General features: G+C 50.2%; 1 protein-coding gene across 3 annotated transcripts in view; it reads left to right on the top strand.

The window, feature by feature from the left end:
- SRGAP3 (SLIT-ROBO Rho GTPase activating protein 3) overlaps positions 1-20,271 on the top strand; it is a 123,556-nt gene that overhangs the window by 82,413 nt on the left and 20,872 nt on the right. For 2 of the 3 annotated variants that reach the window (XM_075762507.1, XM_075762505.1), the window contains exons 7-12: positions 11,130-11,351; positions 11,872-11,973; positions 12,227-12,424; positions 13,810-13,894; positions 16,419-16,446; positions 20,034-20,136. In XM_075762507.1, coding sequence (XP_075618622.1) covers positions 11,130-11,351; positions 11,872-11,973; positions 12,227-12,424; positions 13,810-13,894; positions 16,419-16,446; positions 20,034-20,136 — 738 coding nt within the window. The remainder of the gene's footprint in view (positions 1-11,129; positions 11,352-11,871; positions 11,974-12,226; positions 12,425-13,809; positions 13,895-16,418; positions 16,447-20,033; positions 20,137-20,271) is intronic. The other variant, XM_075762506.1, reaches the window with a different exon arrangement.

Genomic DNA, 20,271 nt, shown 5'->3' with positions numbered 1-20,271 from the left:
TGAGCTTTATGGTGGCCACATGACGAAGTAATTGATCATATTTAAGCTACATAAAAAACTTGTTTCATCAGTGCTGGAAAAAAAGATGAAGCTTTTCGTTATAACTGCAGGGTATGAACCAGCCTGAACCAAACACTTTCCTGAGCGCATAAGCATTGCGCATTGAACTGTGTGGTTCAGGCAGGTCTAATACACAGTCACAAAGTAGAAATTGCTTGGGTGTGTTCTGCCCCTTCCACGCTGCGTCACCGGCACACACAGGTCTGGCTGTCAGTGTGTGCGGGCTCTGCCTTCGGAACCGCGCAGACGGGCGCTTTCCTTCACGTTACAGCGACGGCCTCGTCTGCTGTGGCTCCCACACAGCAGGATGTCCTGCAGCGGGAGCTTCTCAAAGTCCACAGCCTCTGGAGGAGAACTTGCCTTGGGGCATGCCTGAGGTTCCTCTGGCCCATCGGGTAGGCTGCGTTCCATGCCTCTGCAGTTTCTATCCGTATGAGCAGGCCCGTCGCTGTCCTCAACTTTGGTGGCAGAGAAGCATGTGTGGAAGTGCTTTCCCGGCTAGGAAAAGCTGTACCCAAAGTGCTCATGGCATGAAGTAGCCTCAGGGCAGGAGCTGCTGGAAGCAGGTTTCATAGTGATGGTAGGAATTGGAACTCGTGTGTATCAGCCACTCCTACGAACTGCTTTTAAATGATTCAAGGGAAGGGATTCCCAGTTCGTCCTTTAATAGGCATCTTCACAGTGGTATAGACTGCGCTGTGCAGTTTCTTCCTGCTAGAGTTGCTTCAATGAGCGCATAAATAACTGGTCTAGAAGTACCGAGTTTTCTGGCTGCATCATTACCTAAATGTGTAATTTAAAAATGTGCTGGAGTGTTTATCTCCTTTACTAACCCACTAACGTATATTTATTCTTCTAAGCACTAATTAAAGTAAGTCTGATGCAAAACTCCTGATGATTTCAAGATTTTGAGATATGATAAAATATTCTCAGTGTGTCCTTTTTGTTTTCTGTATTATTTAAGGTGTATTTAGCCATACTAAAAAAAGCTATTAACTTGATCGTGGAGACATTTGAGTAGCAAAGTATGATAACACCTTGCTTTATCTGTGGGGTTTCTGCTTTTTGTTGTGTATATTCTCTCTGTCTCATTTATTTTTTTAAGCAAGAATGGGGACTTTGATTTCCTGGAGAGTTGCCGAGTTCCATTGTAGTTCTGGATGTTTATATTATTCCTCCCAACTTTATTTCCTTGCTGACACTTGCACTGGAGTCAGCAGATGGCTTTTCTTCCGCACTCCAGGAATCCCTTCAGGGGACTTTAACTAAAGCATACTCAACTCTGTGCATCTAAATTCCCCTAATTATATATTCTCTTCACCAAAGAAAACAAAGTATCAGATGTGTGAGCTGCACAGGGATGTCCTCATTTGAAATCCCCAAAAGAAGAGCAGTTTATTTGAACAGACTTTTGTACAAATTCAGTATATTTTGCAAGTGCATGGCAAGAAGGGTTTCGGCACGCCCCGAAGAAGGGGATCCCAGTCATGTGTCCCACTGGTACTGAAAGTGGCCAAAAGAAGAGACAGCCATCGGATCCAGCAGCGCTGGGCTTTCTCTAGGTCTGTAATCCACGTAAAGGAAAATGAAGAAAACGGGTATTTTTAGATGTAGTTGTAAGGTTAGTGTTTTAATCTCAGTGCGTTTAACAGTGACCAGATGACAGTGCCCTTCTCTCTCAGGAACACCGGTGCTGTTTGTGAACACGGGCTCTGTGCCGGGGCAGGACGCGGTGTCCCCTTCCCCCAGGCAGCCCTGCCAGCACGGGAGGCAGCAGAGGGGCTCGAAGCAGAGAAGGTGAATTGTGCCCTTGATGGAGAGCCAGCAGAGCCCTTGGCTGCCGCAGTGTGCGCGGAATAGGGCGATGTGGGGCCCCGGGCGGGCGCCTGTGCTGGGGACCTGTGCCTGGCGGGAGCAGCAGGTCTGCAGGAAGAGACCAAGCGCGGAGGGGCTTTGTGGTAGGAACAGAGTTTTGGTTTAGCTCAAAACCTGGCTGGCTGTGTTTTACTAGGATCCTAGCAGTGCCTGTGTATTGCAGTTAGGCAAATTCTCCTGGCTCCTCCGCCCTGCATCACCAAGGGGGATGATTAATGATGTACCAGGCTGTCTCTCTGGGGCAGAGGAGGGGTGATGGGGGGCTCTCGCACACCCTGCCTATCAAGCACAAATTGCCATGTGCAGGTTTTTGATTTGTACGCAAATCTGAACCGTCAGGACGCTGGAGCAGCTAATTTAACAGCGTTTCCCCCAGCTCCCAGATGGCTCAGTGTCAGCTATTAGGCACAGCCTTGACATTTCTTGTGCCCTCAGCATCACTGCAGAACGGTGACTTTTATAACAAAGCCGTTCTGCTAATCTCCCGCTCTGGCGAGAAAGAAGGTCCCAGCTGCTCTGGGAGAGGGCAGAGTCCTCCCAGGGCTGCGGTTTTAATGAGAAATGTAAAACTCGATCAGAGGAGCCGTGAAGTGGCACAGAGCACGTCTGTCCCTCCCTCTGTCTCCAGTGGCCTTTTTGTTTTGTGCTTTAGAAAGGAAGAGAAGAATATATAGAGAGATCAAATTAGACTTGGATTTAAAGCACACCGTTGTGCCTCTTCCCTAAAAAGAAGCATGTGTTTATATTAAAACGCCTGGGCTCGTCTCTCATTTCTGTCATTAACTATGTGACCAAGTTAATCTCTTTGGCCACGTATGTGAAGTGGAGATAAAGCTGCTTATCCGTCCCTCTGGAGTTCTGTGGGAAATGGCTGCAAAATATTTTGAAGTGGTCACATGAAAGATATCGCCAGATTTAGCAGAGTAAAATGTAGCAGTTGGTGTCAATACGTACTGATCCACCAAAACTTGTTCAGCCTCCTGTAAATCCTTTTGAAACAGCGGCTTGCTTCTCTATGGATCTGTGTGTTTGCCGTGTCTGAGGCAAGCCAGCAAGTAAAGGAAGGGAATTCTGAGGAATTTAATATTACACGTTACTGCCAAATTGTTCAGTCCCCAGAAAACTTAGCTGATGGCATTGTCATCTTTCGTACGGTCAAGTGATGCTTAGTCAAGTTAGGAAACAGAAAAAGCAGTCAAAATTGTTATGCCCAAAATCTTCAGTTAGCTTTACTTAACTCACAGTAAAGCTCTAGGTTTTGCAGCAATGTCAAGAGAGTAGAGGCCAGGAAATATATGTATAAATGCAGAATACATATTTAAAGAAAGAATAAAGAAAAAATGAGGAAAAAAGGGACCAGAGCAGAGCAAATAAGGAGAACTGTTTCCAGCTAGCGGTGGGTGCTGTGGAGAACTAGGAGTTAGGCTGCTGTTACCTGGGATGCTCAGGGTTTACTCCAGGGTTTGCCACTTGCCCAGGTCAGCCTGGCTGCCCCATCACCAGCCTGGCTGAGCCGGGCTGTGGGACACCACGGCTGAACTTTGTGTGCGTGGCTCCCTCCTGAGTAAGAGGGAGACTCGAAGGTGCTGGAGCCCTGGGCCGCTTTACTGGGCTCTGGTTTCAGGCATGTCCTGCAGCTCGTGTCACGGCTGTTCCATCCGTGGCTCGTGGCTGGTGCACGCCTGTGCCTGCAGGGCCAGCGCCCGCGGCAGCTTGGCTTTGTGTGGAGCTTTCCCCGAGCGATTGCACGGGGAGCTTCCCCCGGCCTGGGCAGCTCTGCGGGATGCCACTGGCTTTAATGAAGAGATACTGATTTATAAAATGGGAGGGTCTCTTTTGGGGGTTTGCTCCATTGTTTGAAGCAATTTTCCCAGCATAAAGAGCATTTCAGTTCCACAAAGGCACAGAGGTTCCTCCCACGCTGTCCTTTGAGTGGGCTTTCTGCCAGACACCAGGTTCCTGCCAGCCCTAGGAGCCAGGTATGTTTTATCATGGAAACTCCATGCAAAGCACTGCCGTCACTGCGCTGTCACGCGGAGCAGCATCAGTAACTCAAAACCTGGGGAGCTGTGCCTGTGCTTCAGCGTACTGTGCAGTGCCTCTGCAGCTAGGAGATCTGGCTTCAGGGTATTTCAAATAAAGCCAACAGTGCAGCAATAAAAAGAATAAACAGCTTCCATGAGGATGAATTAGGTGTCTCACGAGGCTCAGTGCTCTTCACTGCACGGCCGCTGTGTCCCTCCTACCCGGTTTCCCCCAGAGGCAGCAGTTAGGGAATGCCACCGGCAGCCCCGCAGCACCCCAGCCGGTCAGCTCTCCCTGCCGCCGGGGAGGAGACTCTGGGAACTAGAAAATACGTGGGTTTAGGAGGTGCTGTCCCTACCTAACTTTGCAGGGAGCTGTGAGCTGAGGGACTAGAGGTGCCACGCAGCCACCGGAGTGCCAGTGCTTTGCAGTGGGAGGCTGCCGGGATGCTGGTGAGCGCCGTGGTGCACGGTGGCACTGCTGCACAGGTGCAGGAGAGCTGGGGCTGGCTGGGTGCCCTGAGTCGCTGAAGAGCAGAAATCTCAGCTGCGGAGTTAACCCTCGAGCTTTAAGGTGGGTGCAACAAAACGTGCCTGAGCTTGCCGAGAGCCCTGGGCAGTAGTCCTGGCCTGTGAATTGCCCAGGCAGGGCAGAGATGGTCAGTGGAAATGGGTGATAAAACCACAAATACCCATATGCTGCTAAAAGCTTCATGCATTTTAAGAAAATAAATGGAAGAAAAAGGATTAGATTTGTACGATGTTTTTCAACACAGAGCTTCTGTGGATGAAGAGAGGAAAGCATGGAGGTGCATTTGCTTGATTTCCTTTCAGAAGTTTGACTTTTTTTTTTTCTTCGTATACCAGTACCCTGATTTAGTAAACTTATATTACTCTTCTTCTATGTGCATGTTATTAATAGTAGCTACCTGTTTGTAAGGAGCAACCATAAATCATGATACTCTAATAACAATAATTTTTACTAAGCTGTTCTTAGAGTGCTATATTAAACTGAAAGAGTCCAACCAATACACATTTCTTAAATTTTGCTGGTCCTGGCTTTAATAATATGGCAAAACTTCATTTTTTGCCAAAGTTTGTGCGTCGTAAATGATTTATTCTTCATGTGGATACCACAGACATTGGAGTTGGCTTGCTAAATTAATTAAGCACATGTGCTGATTGTTTTATGATTTAGAAGTGTCATGCAGTCTGTAAATTTTACTGCCTGAAGACTATGATTGGTCTTTGCCTTATAGACCTTGTTTGCTTGGTACAAAAAAGCAACAGTACTTTCCTTTAGAGAAAAGAATTTCTTCTTGACACTTTGGGCTGCTTTTCCCAGTAGCTTGAAAGAATAGCCTCTAGGTCTTAATGTCCTTTAAAAGATTAACTTACCAATGCACTCATCTTAAAAACAAAACAAAACCAGACCACCCCCCCAAGCAAACAAACCCCCTGACCACCAAACAACCAAAAACCCATTAAAAAGCCCCAAGAAAAAGCACATGGGAGAGGGAGTTGCTAGAGAGAGACTAAGGAGCAAAATAAAACGTCGGTTAAAAATCCTCTAGAAAGAAACTTGTTCTGGGGACCATAGAGTTAATTAACTATAGGTAAATTCAAAAAGGACATCATAATATTTGACTCTGTAATACTTAGAGTTAAGGAACCTTTGATTAGAAATAATCAAATCTCATACTTCAGGGCACGAGTTGATGACTGCAGGGGTCGGGGAGGATCCTGTCCTTCCCCTGCCATATCCACACACCGTTCCCTGTTTAGCTAAAAATAAATCTGTTGTTCAGGAGTTTCCATGTTTTGGTGCTGCCTCAGGCAAAACGCTGAACTTGATGGGCCAAGGCTGTCCTTTGGAAGAGATGTACGGTAACTGTCGAGCACTGCGAGCTGGGCCATGGTGTGCGTGGGGGACCCCTCACTCAGTTCAGGGAACGCTTCAGAAACGTGCTTGGCAATGGGGGTTGCGCTTGGCAATGCGTGTAGGAGAAAGCCAGCCCGATAGCGTACATCGCATCACCTGGCGTTACGGCATGGGCTTCTTGATTCCTGGCCTCAGACCACAAAAACCTGGTAGTCCATTGTTTAACATGTTAGGGCAGCTTACGTACGCTGTTGTAATAACAGGCACAGTTTTGCTGTGAGTCAGAAACACGGGAGCTCACGGAGGGCATCCAGGGTGGTCTGGTCCTGCGGCGGCAGCCTCGCTCAATGCAGCCGTTCCCTCTCAGTGCCGACATCTGCAGCCTGAGCTGCGGCTGAACCCCCTTGACATCGTTGGTGTCCCTGGGGTGATGCCAGCGTTGGCATTTTGTGGGCAGAGGAGGGATTTTCCCGGGTGGTGCTGGGCTGTGGCGAGGGGCCCTGCACTCTGGTTGGTTTCCAGGTCCCTCAGCACCCTCTTCGTTTGGCAGAGGAGTTGCTCATAAGGTGTGGATAGACCTCAAATTGCTGGAGCTTGAAAGGTGGGGTCAGTCCAGGGGCTATTGCCTTTATATTTAAAATGCTGCCCTTTCTAGGGCTGCACCCACTTCCCAGTGCTGAAGAGTTCAGCAGCCCTTGACCCCCTGAGCAGGACGCAGTGGGTGTCTCCACCGCTGTGCACCTCAGCACCCCGATAGCCGGCTCCCGCCCAGCATCAAACATGCTGGGGAATATTGGGGGTAGTATTCATCAAAGGGAGACAGCCCTTGCATTTATTTGCTGCTTCCCATCTTTTCTGAGCAATTATTTGTGGCTGCTGATGTGTGTCAGGCTTTTCTGCCTTCTCCTGGTGTGGTTGAATTTCCTTTGCTGCCTGGATCCCTCGTGCAGCATGCAGAGCCTGTTTGTTGAGATGAAGTGTTGCTTTTTTACAAGCATTTGTCGTACCTTGGCTGGAATACCTTTTGTTTTGATGCCGTTTTGCTTTGAGGGAAGTGCAGGGACTGCAGGCTGCAAAGGTGTGACTGTTTTGTTTTCTGCATATTTAATACTTAGCAAATAAATGTTCTCCATAAAAATGAATGAGAACAGAAGCAGTTAGTATTCTCTTTGAATGTTCTTCCTAAGATCAGAAGATACTTTCAAGTATGAGTTAGGCTTTCACACAGTACCCAGCATTGTCATTGCCAAGTGCAAACATGGTCCTGCTGAAACATTATTTTATGCTGTGTGGCAGATACATCAAATATCTTTTAACTATTTAACCACTGAGGAAGAGACAGATGCATCACTACTTTGGAAAGCATTTCATTCTCTCTGGAGCCCAGTACTGTCACAGCCTCAGCTATGTAAAAACCCGCAGTGTTTCTGCAGAGCTTCGCCATTCGTATTAAACCCCGTCAGGTTTCTCCAGACCTGCCACTCGCCGTCCTCACTGCCGTCACCTCTCTTGTGAAGGCAGAGTCTAACTTGTGGGGCTTGGAGCAGCTGGCCTGGTGCGTTGGGGGGAGCTGCTCTTGACCTGCCCAAATACACGAGGAGGGTGAACGGAGCAGCAGAGCTGTCCCGTGGGGAACATCTGCCCATCCTGCAGGAACGGGGCAGCTCTCTGCCCACCACTGAGCAATGACTGAAGGTCACTGCTGCAGTGCAAAGTGGTTCAGGCTCCTGTGTTTTCCACCTGCTGATGTTGCTTTGTTCTTAAGATGTTGCTTGTTTTCCTGTGCTGGTGCAGTTTGGTGCCTTGGTTGTGATCAGTGGCACAACTTGCTTATCGCCCCGTCGCTTTGGACCATCCCAGGCCTGATTTTCCCGAGTTCACCCTCGGCACGGCGGCGGGACCAAGCCCTGGGGGAGAACTGCCTGCTTGCAGTTGCTGAGGGAAGATGCTGAGATGCTTGTGCAGGGTTGGAGACTTGCCGGCTTTTCCCTGGCTTTGGGCGAACCTTTTAACATCTCTGTTTCCATTCCTGTGTCTAAAATGGGATTGTGGGCCCTGGGGTGAATGGCCAGCGGTGGTCTTCTGCAGCCCCCAGCCCCTCCTTGGGTGGGGTGGTGGGAGACACACACACACAGATTTGGCTGCTTCTGTGGCGTTTTGGCCAAAACCAACTTGCTTAAGCTCTGGGATGTCGGGTTGTTTCTCAAGTTGAACACCGTAATATTTCCACCCTTGTAGGGGTGTTGCCAGACTTAATGAATTAATATATGAAGAGCTTTGAGCTCTCCAGATGAAAGGCGCTGCAGAAGGGCTAAGGATTATTATTTGTGGTTCTAATTTATTTGCCATCAAAGGGATGAGAGGGGTGAGAAAATGCCATTTGTTCTGGAGCTGGGAGCAGGAGTTTGAAGTCTTTTTTTTTTTTTTTTTTTCTTTCTGTTTCTTTTCCCCTCCCCTTTGTGTGTTTCTCTGAGAATGTTGTGGAAGTCCCTGCTCTGTCTTTTCTTCTCTGGGCACCAGTGTGTGAAGCCGCTGGCATGGTGCTAATCATCAGAGACTTCAAGGGCGGTAGCATGTTAGGAAAGTGCCTGCCCTGGTTTGCAGTAGCAACCGATTTCTGGGCATTGCAAATACCTGCTAGCTTCTGCCTGAGTTCAGCATTCAAAGTAACGGGAAAATTTCACGTGGAATTTTTTCTCAAAGGCATCTGGCAGTAACTCGAGCCCTGTCTCCTTGTATTCTGTGGCATTCAGTGATTTTCCTTTGTAATAGCTCAGTTTTGGATGCTTTGGGAATTCCCGCCCTTGAACAGTGGCAGATATTTTCTCCTGGTATTACTTTTTTGTGGTCAAGTAGCACTAATTTCCAAGGGGGTGAGAGAACGATAGTGGTGGGTTGGGAGGTGCTCTGGGAACCACGTGCACTCCTGTTTTCAGGGCGCAGAACAGCAGTCGGCTTGTCGTGGTGGGAGAGCAGGTCCTCCTCCAGCATCGGCAGGGGGGTCTTGGCCCTGGACCCTTCTCCACGCGTGTGGCAGCCCCCTCGGTGATGGCTTACCAGCTGCCCGTGCCGAACCGGGCGGGTCGTGGGGTCAGATCCCCGCTGATGGTCCCAGCGCAGGGCTCGGCTCTCTTTCCCTGCAGCTGCCGGGGATGCTGTGCACCGCTGCTCCCGTGGCCAGCCCTGCCTGTGGGGTGCTCGGGGTGCAACGAAATACAGCTGAGAAGAGCAGGGCAGCTGCAGGGCTGCATCGTCTCGACTCATTGGTTTCTGTGTGCAACCCTGGCGCAGTCGTACAGGCGTGTTGTCTCGTGGGAGAGACTCACAGCACTATAACAAAGTTTCGCCCCAAGCAGGGAACAGAAATTCACCCTGATTCCTCGGGTTTTTTGTGTTGCTTGCTGACCTATGAAGGCAGAGCTATACCAGTCCTTAACTGCCCGTATTTTCAACTAATAAGATTAGAAGCTAAACAGAGGCAGGATAAATGGTGGATTATGACCTTTCGATAGTTCCTGCAAAAATCCTCATTATTGCCTGTGTGGTTTCACTGCCTTAGAGGACTAGATGGGGATGGATAGGCAGGCTGCGCTTGCGTATCCGTGACCGGGAGTCAGCCCGTTGTGGTTTTACTGCTGCTTTCAGCACAGACTAAACCAGCTACAGCTCTGCCTGTGGCTTGAGCTGAGCTGAGGGTTGTCTCTTCAGATCGGCAGAAAGCACGAGATGACTTCTTTGGTTGGAGCTGCTTGTGGCACCAGCTGAGTTTTCATATTTCACTTTATCAATACTGATGTTCTGATGCAGAGTCACTTTTTGTGCCTTTCTGCGTCGGTTCAGTAATGCCTGCAGATGCTGCAGAGCTGGAGAAGGTGCCTCTGAAATGCCAGCTCCCAACAGGGACTTTGGCTGCTGTGGAAGGGTCGGTTTCGTTTTGGGTCATTGACATTACACTAGCAGTCCTTCTCTTTTTGTGCTGTGCTGATCCTTCTGGCAGCGGTTTTGGTGGGGCTGCACTGGGGTGGAGGCCGGCTCACCGCGCGCTTGCCCGTGCCGGGGGTGGTTTTGGTTATAGCTCAGACAGTGAGGACTTCCTACTCATTCTTTAATCTGTGTAGCAGCAAAGCATCTTAACTTTTGTAATAGAAATCCTCCTGTGGTAGTTTTCAAGAGTAATTTGCTGGCAATGGTTAGTTTGATGCTGCAGCCCCATGCGCGTGGCTTAGGCAGATGCGTTGCACTCCTGCTTCCAGCATCCTCTCTGTCTTGCCTTTCCGCGCAGAACAACCTCTGTTGACCTCCAAATTTTGGGTGCTGCTTCGGTGCCCGTCCTTGCCACCTGCTCACAGCAGGGCCAGCCGGTCGGAGTGGAGCCCTGCGGAGGTTTGTGCTGTGTCAGGGCTCCCGGTGGGGACTGGGAGGAGGGCTGCTAAGAGTTGCTTTTTGCTCAGCTGTGATTAAGCGTTCGTAGCAGCAAATCCCTATGCTGTTGCTATACTTAACATGCCAAACTCAATTATATTGAGAAGAGAGTTTAAAAACAGGCTTTTGTCTAATGTACAGTATTTTGGCAGCAATTAGCTCTGAGTTTTATCATTTTCCCCAAGGTGAACATGAGAACGATCAGTTATGCATGAGAAGCTGCTCCATCGTGAGAGGCAGGCGGCTTCCTAGCGAGGATAAAAGGGTTTGCACATACTGCAGGGCATGTTTTTCAGTGCCACCTTGCTTGAACGTCCGTCTGTATTTGATAACTTTGCAAAGTGGTTTCTTTGTGTAAAAACTGCTTTGCAGGGCAGTTCACAAGGCGAGAAGGAAAGCGCTGAGGACGAGCAGTGGCACAGGCCCCATGGCCACTTCTTTCCTGGGGGCCTCTGCAGGGCACAAGTTTTGCCATCGGTGGGGTCCCTGCAGTCACGCTGGCCCTGGGGCTGTGCAGGTAGCCACGGAGAACTGTGCTTTTGGATGATTTTTTTCCTCTGTCCTGTCTGAGAAGATCATGTGCCCTTCCCAGTGAAACAGAGGGTATTAAACCCTGGTGCCGTGGTGGGGTCCAGCACAGGGTCACTGCTGGCTGTTTGTTCCCTGCTACCTCTTTTCCTTCAGTCCTCTTTCCTTCTTGCCTTTGCATACGGTATTGCAGTACGCTGTTCAATATATCCCAGTACGACAGGGCTGGTGTTTCTCTGGACATAGAGTGCTTTTTTGGGGCGTTTGATATACACATGACACTCCAGAACAAGGGTGGGAATGTTTGTATAACCAGACCCTTCCTCGGTGTTTGTCAGTGCTGTGATCTGGGATTCCACGCCAGCCTCGCTCGGACCTTCAGGACGTACCTGTCTGCTGAGTACAACCTGGAGACCTCCCGCCACGAGGGCCTGGACATCATCGAGAACGCTGTGGACAATCTGGATGCACGGAGCGACAAGCACACCATCATGGACATGTGCAACCAGGTCTTCTGCCCTCCGCTGAAGTTCGAGTTCCAGCCTCACATGGGGGATGAGGTAGTGTACTCGCCCGAGGGGCTGTTGAGGTGCCTCACAGCCTGGCCTGGGCTGGCTTCCTCCTCTTCTTAACCATCACTGTTAAATGATTTCTGACTCCCCATCCTTCTATTCTGTCTTCACATGCTGCTATTCGTGTTTCCTTTCTTAATGAGACTCTTGCCTCATTAGGGCTCCTCCTTTCAGTCTGCCTCTTGCTCCATATCTGTCCCAATTAGGAAGCCTGTGGTTTGATTCTCAGCTGAACTGCCCAACAGATTTGTAAAGTGGAGCTTTGATTTACCTGCTGTAATTGGAAGACTTCAGAGTGCAGCTTTCAAATGCTGGGTAGAACATGCCTTGTGCTGGCCTGGGTCCAGGGCACTGCTGATTAGAAACTGGGCGACGCAGCCTCTCTGGAGGCTGCAAGGAGCTTGTGAGTCCTGGAGAGAATCATTTAGGTATTTAAATGTGTATGTCTGGTCAATGCATGACCCACTGAATGCTCTCCTGTCTCTTTCTGGCACCGCTCCTGTCCCAGGTGTGTCAGGTCAGCGCCCAGCAGCCTGTGCAGACTGAGCTGCTGATGCGGTACCACCAGCTGCAGTCGCGACTAGCCACCCTCAAGATAGAGAATGAAGAGGTAAGAAGTTGTCTGGGTCTGGTGTTTGGCCTCGTGGGCAGCACTGCTCAGCCTTTTGCCTGGTACTCAGGGGGTTGCTGGTGTGCTCGGGTGTAGAGCCCTTCCAGCGGCAGTGCGGGGAGCTCCTGCTGCCTGCAGCTAGCGCAAGAGCAAGCCCAGTGCTTAGGAACTGCCTGTTGGCCACTTGTTTTTGCTCAAGATGCGTCACTTTGCCAGTCTGCTTCAAAACCATGCCGTCTTCTATTTCCGATAGGTACGAAAAACTCTGGATGCCACAATGCAGACTTTGCAGGACATGCTGACGGTGGAAGATTTTGATGTTTCAGATGCCTTCCAGCATAGTCGCTCCACTGAGTCGGTCAAATCAGCTGCATCAGAGACCTACATGAGTAAAATAAACATCGCCAAGAGGAGAGCCAACCAGCAGGAAACCGAAATGTTCTATTTTACAGTGAGTCTTATCTCATGCGATACAGGGCACAAAGCATTAATTGCTGGGGCTGAGTCCCATTTTAAGTGCTCATTAGTGAAGAGCAAGAACCAATTCAGTCTCTTAAAGTATTTGTCTTCTGTCTGATTTGGGGTTGGAATGCATTTCTCAGTGGCAGGGCAGTGCATCGGGACTGACAGTCCAGTGTCTGCCTTGTTCTTCTTTGTGAAGGAACAACTGGAGCACCCAGTTGTGACCAGAACCTTAGAGAGCTCAGTAGGAGCGGCTCGGAGCAGGGCAGCAGACTCTGGCCAGCCTCACAGCATGTCGCCATGCAACGGCTGTTCTGGAGGCCTTCGCGGGTTTGAACCATCGGCCAAGCCTCCCTTCTCTGCCCTACCCAGCTAACGTCTGCCCTTGGCCCGCGGATGAGCCAACCGGGCGATGGTGTCTGGTGCAGGGCGTTGGAGGAGGCTGGCAGCCTGGCTCTGCAGTGCCTCGCTGGCGGGTGTGTGCCGGGTAGAGGCGGCTGTGCCGTGTCTCCCCTGCAGCCTTGCTCCGGTCCTTGGCTTCCAGGCAGATCTGCTGGTTCTCTGTTACAGCACTGGAAATATAAGCAGTAAGCCATCAGTTCAGCAGAAGTAGCCCTCATTTAAACATAGTTAACAGGCTAAAGTTAATAGAATCTTGTGATATGTTGCATATGTATAGAAAAGCTTCTGCTTTCTCTTAACAGTATTATTATTCCAATTCGGGGGGAAAAAATTGCAGTTTTTGTTGAGAGTTGTGCCTGGATTTTCTTTAATGCTTTTTGCAAGAATTTGATCTATTCCATTGTCTGTCTTTCATTTTCCATTTCTTTCTCCTTTGCTCCTCTTATCTGTAAAATTACTCGCTCTTGAGCGTTAGCGGGTGTCAGACAGCCTCACAATGAAATGAGAAGTTGTGCTGCACAGTTAGCGTCGCCCAGCGCATAAAGCGCGTGATGGTCCCTGACCTGGGAAGGTCTCATGCACTGGGAGTTCTCGCTCTGCATCACTTGTTTGCACAAAAGCAAAGTGCCTGTCAGTGGAGGGAAAGCCTCTTTGATTTTCCAGGCCATTCCCAGAAGCCTGACAAAAGAAAGCTTGCTTTGAACTCTTTTCTTTGGAGCTCCTTGCATTCCCAGGCAGGAGGTGCAGCACCAAGGAGACCGGGCTAATAAGATCATCAGGACCGTGGCTGGAGCAGTGAGAAGTGATTAGACCGTGCTCAGCCCTGCGGCGCATCTGACGTCTGGTTTGTTAGAGCCTGTCAGCCTCACCGAGCACCCCTCCAGCAGCGCCCCGGGCAAAAGCGTACGTCAATTATAGACTGTTCTTGCCAAAAGTCTTAACCTACCTTGTTTGTTTTATTTTTCATTCCAGAAATTTAAAGAGTATTTGAATGGCAGTAACCTTATCACAAAGCTCCAGGCTAAACATGACTTGCTGAAGCAGACTCTGGGAGAAGGTGAGTGGTGGGGTCAGGTCCAGGGAGGATCCTCCCACCGGGAGACGAGTTTAAACCGGCTTCATCTTTCGATCTTACCTGCTCTCTCTTTCCCTGAGTGACTGATGGCTTCTGTGGTTGGCAGCTACTGCTAAGTTTATCCAGCGACATGCAAAATCGTTATTCCCCTGGAATATTACTCTCTTCCCACCTCCCTTTGGGAGCACACATAGAGTAATTTGTTTGAAACTTACACTGTGTGCCAAAGTGCTGCGTTGCTTCTCCAGCAGCAAAGAGATTCCCACCCACTCCAGCCCCTGGCTTTTTCCTTTCTCTCCCCTCCTAGTGTGGCCCTGAGCACATGCATTTTCTTGTCCTTGATGCTGTGCTTCTGTGTTACAGGTTTGCCAGCAGCCTTGTTGATTTTACAGGCCCCTTGCCCTGCGGCCGTAGGTTTTTGACTTGCTCTAAACCAGGACTGCAAAATCATCCTTGTTTTTTATACTAGCTTTTCTGTAGCAGGCTTTTACTACTCCAGATAATTTCACGAGATTGGTTTAGAGCACATACAGCCAAACAGGCTTCATACAACAGAGCGGGCAGTAGCTTCTGAGGGAGGCAGGAGTGCGGGGCTCCAGGTGGGATCCGCCACTGCTGGGTAGTGATGTGCAACCATGTCCCTGGGAGGAGATTTTAGTTCTTGTAAAGGGTTTTAAAAAATTGCATTATTTCCAGTGTAAAGAGGATGGAAATGAGTTAGTGTCCTGATTTTCCAACTGGAGAGAATATATTTAAATTAAAATACACAAATGGCTCACGGTTGTATTTTAACAATACAAAAATTGGACTCCTCATCTCAGAGTAAAAAAAAAAAAGAATAGCTCTTTCCTGGCTATTTCACCAAACATTTTCTCTGCCAAATTTATTTAGCTCTAAAATCCACCTTCTACTTAGGTCCTGCGGTACATTCCACTCAGTGAACACTGACCCCAGTCAAGGCACAAATGTAAGCCCAAGGAAGGCTGCACGGGTAGATGCGTAGGGTTCCATTAACATATTTCTTTTCCCAGGAGTTTCTGTGCTCCCTGTAGCTGCCTTAACCCCTTATCACCCTGCAGAGCAGGTCAGTGACAGCCCTCCTGCGTCCTTGCCGAGGCAGCCTGTTCCGCAGCGGCTGTGCGAGGCCAGGTGGGTGCTGCGTGCAGGCAGGGCTGCCAGCTCCGGGCTCCTGGCTGCTGGGTCTGAATTCAGGCTCTGACAGAGGCAAGGGGGACGGAGCGTGCGCTTCACAGAAATTGGACCCATCTAGGCTCGTCCCAGAGATCGCAGATTGTGATACAGAAAAGAGCTCTGTGTATTGGGTACGGTGCTAAGGCTCCTATGGATTGGTGCAAGGAGTGATGAGTCTGTTGAAGATTAATTTGATCACTGGCCTCGTCTCACCCAAGAGCTGACTATTACCATAGTTAGGAGGAAGAGTGCAGGGTCAAGCATTTTAGTTCTCTAGAGTTGTACGAAAGCAGCCATGGAAGATGCTCACATGAAAACATTCAGAATTTCTCCCAGGCCACGGGATCATCCTGCTATGTAGGCGTTCAGCAAATATTTAGCCCAGAAATGCCAAATACTGCATTTCAGCATGAGCTGATTCTCATTAGGAAGAAGTCTGGGTATGCAAAACACTCATGTGGAATTCTTTTCTTTTTCAGTGAGGAATTGGCTGCTAGCTTGCTTTCCGCAGGTGCCAAGGGAGAGCAGGAAGGAGGCATGTGCAGCCAAATGCTTCCTTTTATGTGTCTTAGAAAAAGGAAGAATAAATCAGCTTTCCTGGCCTTGGGAGAAAGGCACAAACAGCATGTGAAATTAGTTTAGGTTTTTTTCAGTGGATTGACAAATACTTTAAAAAATGAACAGATCTTATCAGAGGTGATATGCTGCTGTTTATATGAAATCCCAGCACTCAAAATACAGGAAGGGAATGAAAATACTGACAGCCAGAATAGAGTCTGCCTGCGGGTGATTAGATGGGCTGTTATCTCGCAGGAAAAGCCGGGGAACCGAATACTCCGCTGCATTCAGGTGCTGTTAGTGGTCCTCCACAAGGCATGGGATAATCTCAGAGGCCTCCCTGGGGGCTTCAGCCCTTGTCAGACTGTGCCTTTCCTGCGAGGGCTCGGCCAGTCCCCAGCTAGCGCAAAGGAGCCCTTCCTGCAGAGGACCTGTGGTGCGTCTGGTTATTTACAAGATGGGCCTCCTATGGCAAATCAGTTCCCACTGATATTAAAAGTTTAAGATGCTTTCCCTCTGTTCTGGCTGAGCCTTGGATTTCTAATACATCTTTTAGTGGTGGGGGCTTGTATAGCAACAAGCTCGGCACCTCCCCAACCTGCGGGGCCCTTGGGCGTGTTCAGCTTCCTTTTACCAGGAGCCGTTAACTCAGGGCTTACAGAACCAGGAGCGTGTGCGTGCCTGTGCGAATGTGCTTTAACAGTCGTTTGGCGGTGACTAACGTGGAGAGATGATGGAAACTTGTGTTTCTTTATAGGTGAAAGAGCCGAATGCGGAACAACCAGGTGAGCAGTTTCTTCCACTTCCTCTGCTTTCGGGAAGCGCTCGCTCTGGCAGGAGGGTGGCTGTGGGGAGGTGGTTTGCTTTGCTACTGGTGCAGCTTGGTGGGGTTCAGATTCAACCCTCTCCCAGCTGCCCTGTGCTGGCAGGCTGGAGGGCAGGCAGTCCCACATCACTGCCCTGCTTCTCAGCTGCATTGCCTAAAGTGGATTAATTAGGGTGATGACAAACAGGCCCTTGGTTTTGCCGCAGTTTAATTTCTGACTGACTGGCCCTGAAGTGCCTGGAAGTGCTGTGTCAGCACGGTGCAGTGCCTTGTAGCATAGCTGAGGTTGGGCTGTGTTCAGACAGTGCAACACAAGGGTGTCCACCCGCTCCCTACCATCCCCGTTCATTTGAGGACTTTGGTATGTCCCCAAAAGCCTCTCCCAGCTCTGGCTTCTTTGCCTAGGAGTGCAGAGCATGCCTGTATTCACCGACTTTCATCCCTCTGCAGCAGGAGATAGTGCTAGGGGGGAATGTAATGGGGAGGAGGCTTTGATCTGTGTCCAGTCCACACAGCACCTCCACAGAGCTCTGGTGGCTTGCTACAAGTGTGCTGGTCTTCTAGCAGTAAGCTGCGGGCCAGCAGAGCCTCCAAACTCCTCCCCAGAAGAGGTGCAATGCTCTGTGTTATCTTTTTGCAACCCTGTCTCTGTGTTTACTAAAATGTGCAATAGCAGCAAATCCCTCCGCCCCATGTCAGAAATGCCGGAGCAGATGGCGAAGCCTGGGCTGCCTTTCCAGGCAGGGAAGAGGCCGCCTTAGCAGAGGGCAGCGGGGCGCAGGCTGCCTGGCCTCGCCTTCTGGCAGGAGGGAACCGTGCTGCCGGCGCCAGGCTGAGTGGCATCAGGCCTGGGCACCCGCTGGGGCCACAGCGCAGGGCAGCGAGGTGCCATCCGGACAGAGGGGCCTTCCCTCACACAGGCCGGGGCGCGGGGGCTGCACAGCCTGTCGCTGCGCTGATGTGGCTCCAGGAGCTGCCTCTGACCGTGCTCCCAGCTGCCCTTCAGATCGGCTGTCCTGGCAGCCGCTCCCCCGCTGCAATCGCTGCCTGTCCCTGCGGGTCCCGGGAGAGCTGCGCCTCGGCACCCCGACACCCTGGGTGCCCGGGTGTGTTTGCAAGCACCCGGCTGGGGGGGGTGCGGGCAGCCAGGTGAGCCGCAGGCGGCCAGGTGAGCTGTGGCCCTCTGCGCCTGCCGGGCAGGGCTGTCTGCTCAGCTGGCTGGGAAAGCCCACCCAAAGGGCTAGGGGAAATCGGGGAGAATTTGCACTTGAGCGCTTTGTTTATCGGGGTGGGTGCCCTGGGATGGTGGTGGCGCAGGCCAACCATCAAAGGAATGAAGAACAACCTCCTCGTGAGGGATGATGGCACAGCTCCCTGCTGCTTCTGTTTGCTTTTGTTTCAGCAGTGCCTTTTACTTCCCAAAGGAAAACAAACAAAAGACAATCTCCTCCTTGTGTGAGGCAGGGCAGAAAACACAGGCAGAGCAACCGTCCCAGCGGATCCTGCACAGGCCAGGCTGCCAGGGCCCGGCCCCAGGAGAGCAGATTACGCGGCAGCAAACAGCACTGGGTCTCTAGCCCGCAGCACAGGCTGCTCAGCGGAGGGTCAGGCAGGTGCTCGACGGGCCAGCAGTCATTTCTGCTCCTCGGTTACTGGTTGAAGGAGTGGTTAGAAGCTGTAGGAGGGTAGAGTCAAATTGCTTAATTAAAGGCATCTGGTTAAGGAACCAGTGGATCACAACTGTCACCTTTGCATCATAGCTCTGTGTAAATTGTACGTGTCCATTCAACTCTGTGAGAACTTTTGCATGAAGGTTCCTAGCACTCATTTTTGTTTACAGTCTCGATCTCTCCTCTACAGACATATAGCCTAGGGGTAGAGGACAGATCAGAAATCGGTTAGAGATTTTATGCTATTTTTCTCCCTTTTCTAGATCTAGGCACTTGGGTCTTAATGTCCTTCCTTATCAGAAGAAATCAAAATGTGAATAGCACTAACGAAAGCAGCCCTCCAAAGTCCTGATCACTGCACTAAATAAGTCACACACTTCCATGGCCTCATTTCCAGAAGTAACGGGTGTCGTTACCCTTGCTGAAGTCAACAGGGTCTTCCAGGTCTGTTCCCCGTGACCGATGAGGACCCTCGGTCACTAGCTAGTAGGGGTAGGGTCACGCCACTTCCAAATGCATGTGCCCACCTTTTCTGTTCTTGAAGAGGTGCTTGTGGGTTTGCTCCTGTGTGTTGACTGGGCTCACCTTTTTTGTGTGGTGGTTTGAATCTTGGGAATGCCTGTCAGAAAGGTTAAAGACCAGTCATGTCCCTGTAAGTGTCTCCCAGCAGAAGTTAGCTACAGAGAGGTGAAGGTGTTCCTGCTTTCCTCTTCCTGGCCCTCTGAGCAGAATGAGGTCCATGTAGGAACACACCGGAATGCCCCAGGGGTAGCTGTGGTTGATTTGGGCTATATCAAGGAATCAGTTGAGCTCTTCAGCTGCTCTTGGTGCTTTTTCAGGCCAATGGAGTGCTGAGCTGGTGGAGGTAGGAGGCAGGTATTAAAAGTCTTGCTGAGCAGCAACTCCTTTGTTTTACTTCTAAAATGTCATCCCTGGTACTAGCACAAACACTGAGCAGCAATTCTGATACTTGGCATCTCAGAGAGGGAGAATTGTATCTGCAGGTTGTGGGTACCAAAGCCAGTTGTGACTGGCTGTGTTTAGGAGCTTTATTACTCTCTGGCACGAATGCAGCAAGTTCTGCGTGAAGAGCATTGCCACATTCAAGCCAGGGTGGTTGGTGTAGTTACTGCTCTGTCACCGTCTGAGTTCTGGAGTCAGCTGGTTTTTACAGTAGAAACGAGGACTCTTCAGGAAGCCTGTAGCAACAGCTTGTTAGATTGCTGTACGCAGCTGCAGCGGAGGTTAGAGCCTGGCTGATAGGGAAATACTGCAAGATTATGGGGATGGAAAGTAATGAGTAAGTTGGCTTATTGCTGCTAAATGTTTCTATTATCCACATTAATTTGAATTTATTATTTAAATAGAGGCTGCATTCTTGACCTTGACTTGAAATTATGTGTGCAGCATATAGCAAACCGCTCTGAATTTGCTCCGGGCTGCCTACAGGTTAGCTCTGCTGCCCGTCCGGGCTCCTGCCCGCTGCACGCGGACTCAGCCCAGCCTTCAGCATCTGCAGGGCGAGGCCATTGCCACACGGCTCCACAATGAGTTAGCCAAGTTAGTGCTAGGGTGGTCCGCCCCAGTCTGCTGGAAAGGGCTTTGGAGTAAGCAGACAGCACGTCCCAGGAGCCGTGGGTGCTGTGCACAATGTGGATGTGTGGGGTGCCCACGGGGGGGGGGGGGGGATATGCAGCGGGGGGGATGCTGAAGCGTGAGCGGCTGCAGAGTGCGTAGAGCCATGTGTTGAGTCCTCACAGAGAGATTTTTCTGTTTCGTTTACATTTTTATTCTTGGTCATAACCTTTGAGATCTCACCCTGTCATTGCATTTATGTTGGTGTTTTGTTGATTTATTTTGTTCCATTTTCTCCCAGGCCCCCATGTCTTCCCCCTAAGCCACAGAAAATGAGGAGACCTAGGCCTCTCTCAGTCTATAATCATAAACTCTTTAACGGCAATATGGAAACGTTCATTAAGGTACTCGCTGGCTGACAGTAAGAGTTTATGAACGCTGTGAATGTAATGGTGGCTTTCCTGTCCTAACTGCTGCCTGCTTTCCTTCCTGCGCGGGGTCTCTCCATCCGCCCTGCACCCAGTTGACGTGGCCAGCAC

This window comes from Balearica regulorum, chromosome 10 (genome assembly GCF_011004875.1).
Source record: "Balearica regulorum gibbericeps isolate bBalReg1 chromosome 10, bBalReg1.pri, whole genome shotgun sequence".
NCBI lineage: Eukaryota > Metazoa > Chordata > Aves > Gruiformes > Gruidae > Balearica > Balearica regulorum.
This window is presented reverse-complemented; position numbering and strand designations above follow the sequence as displayed.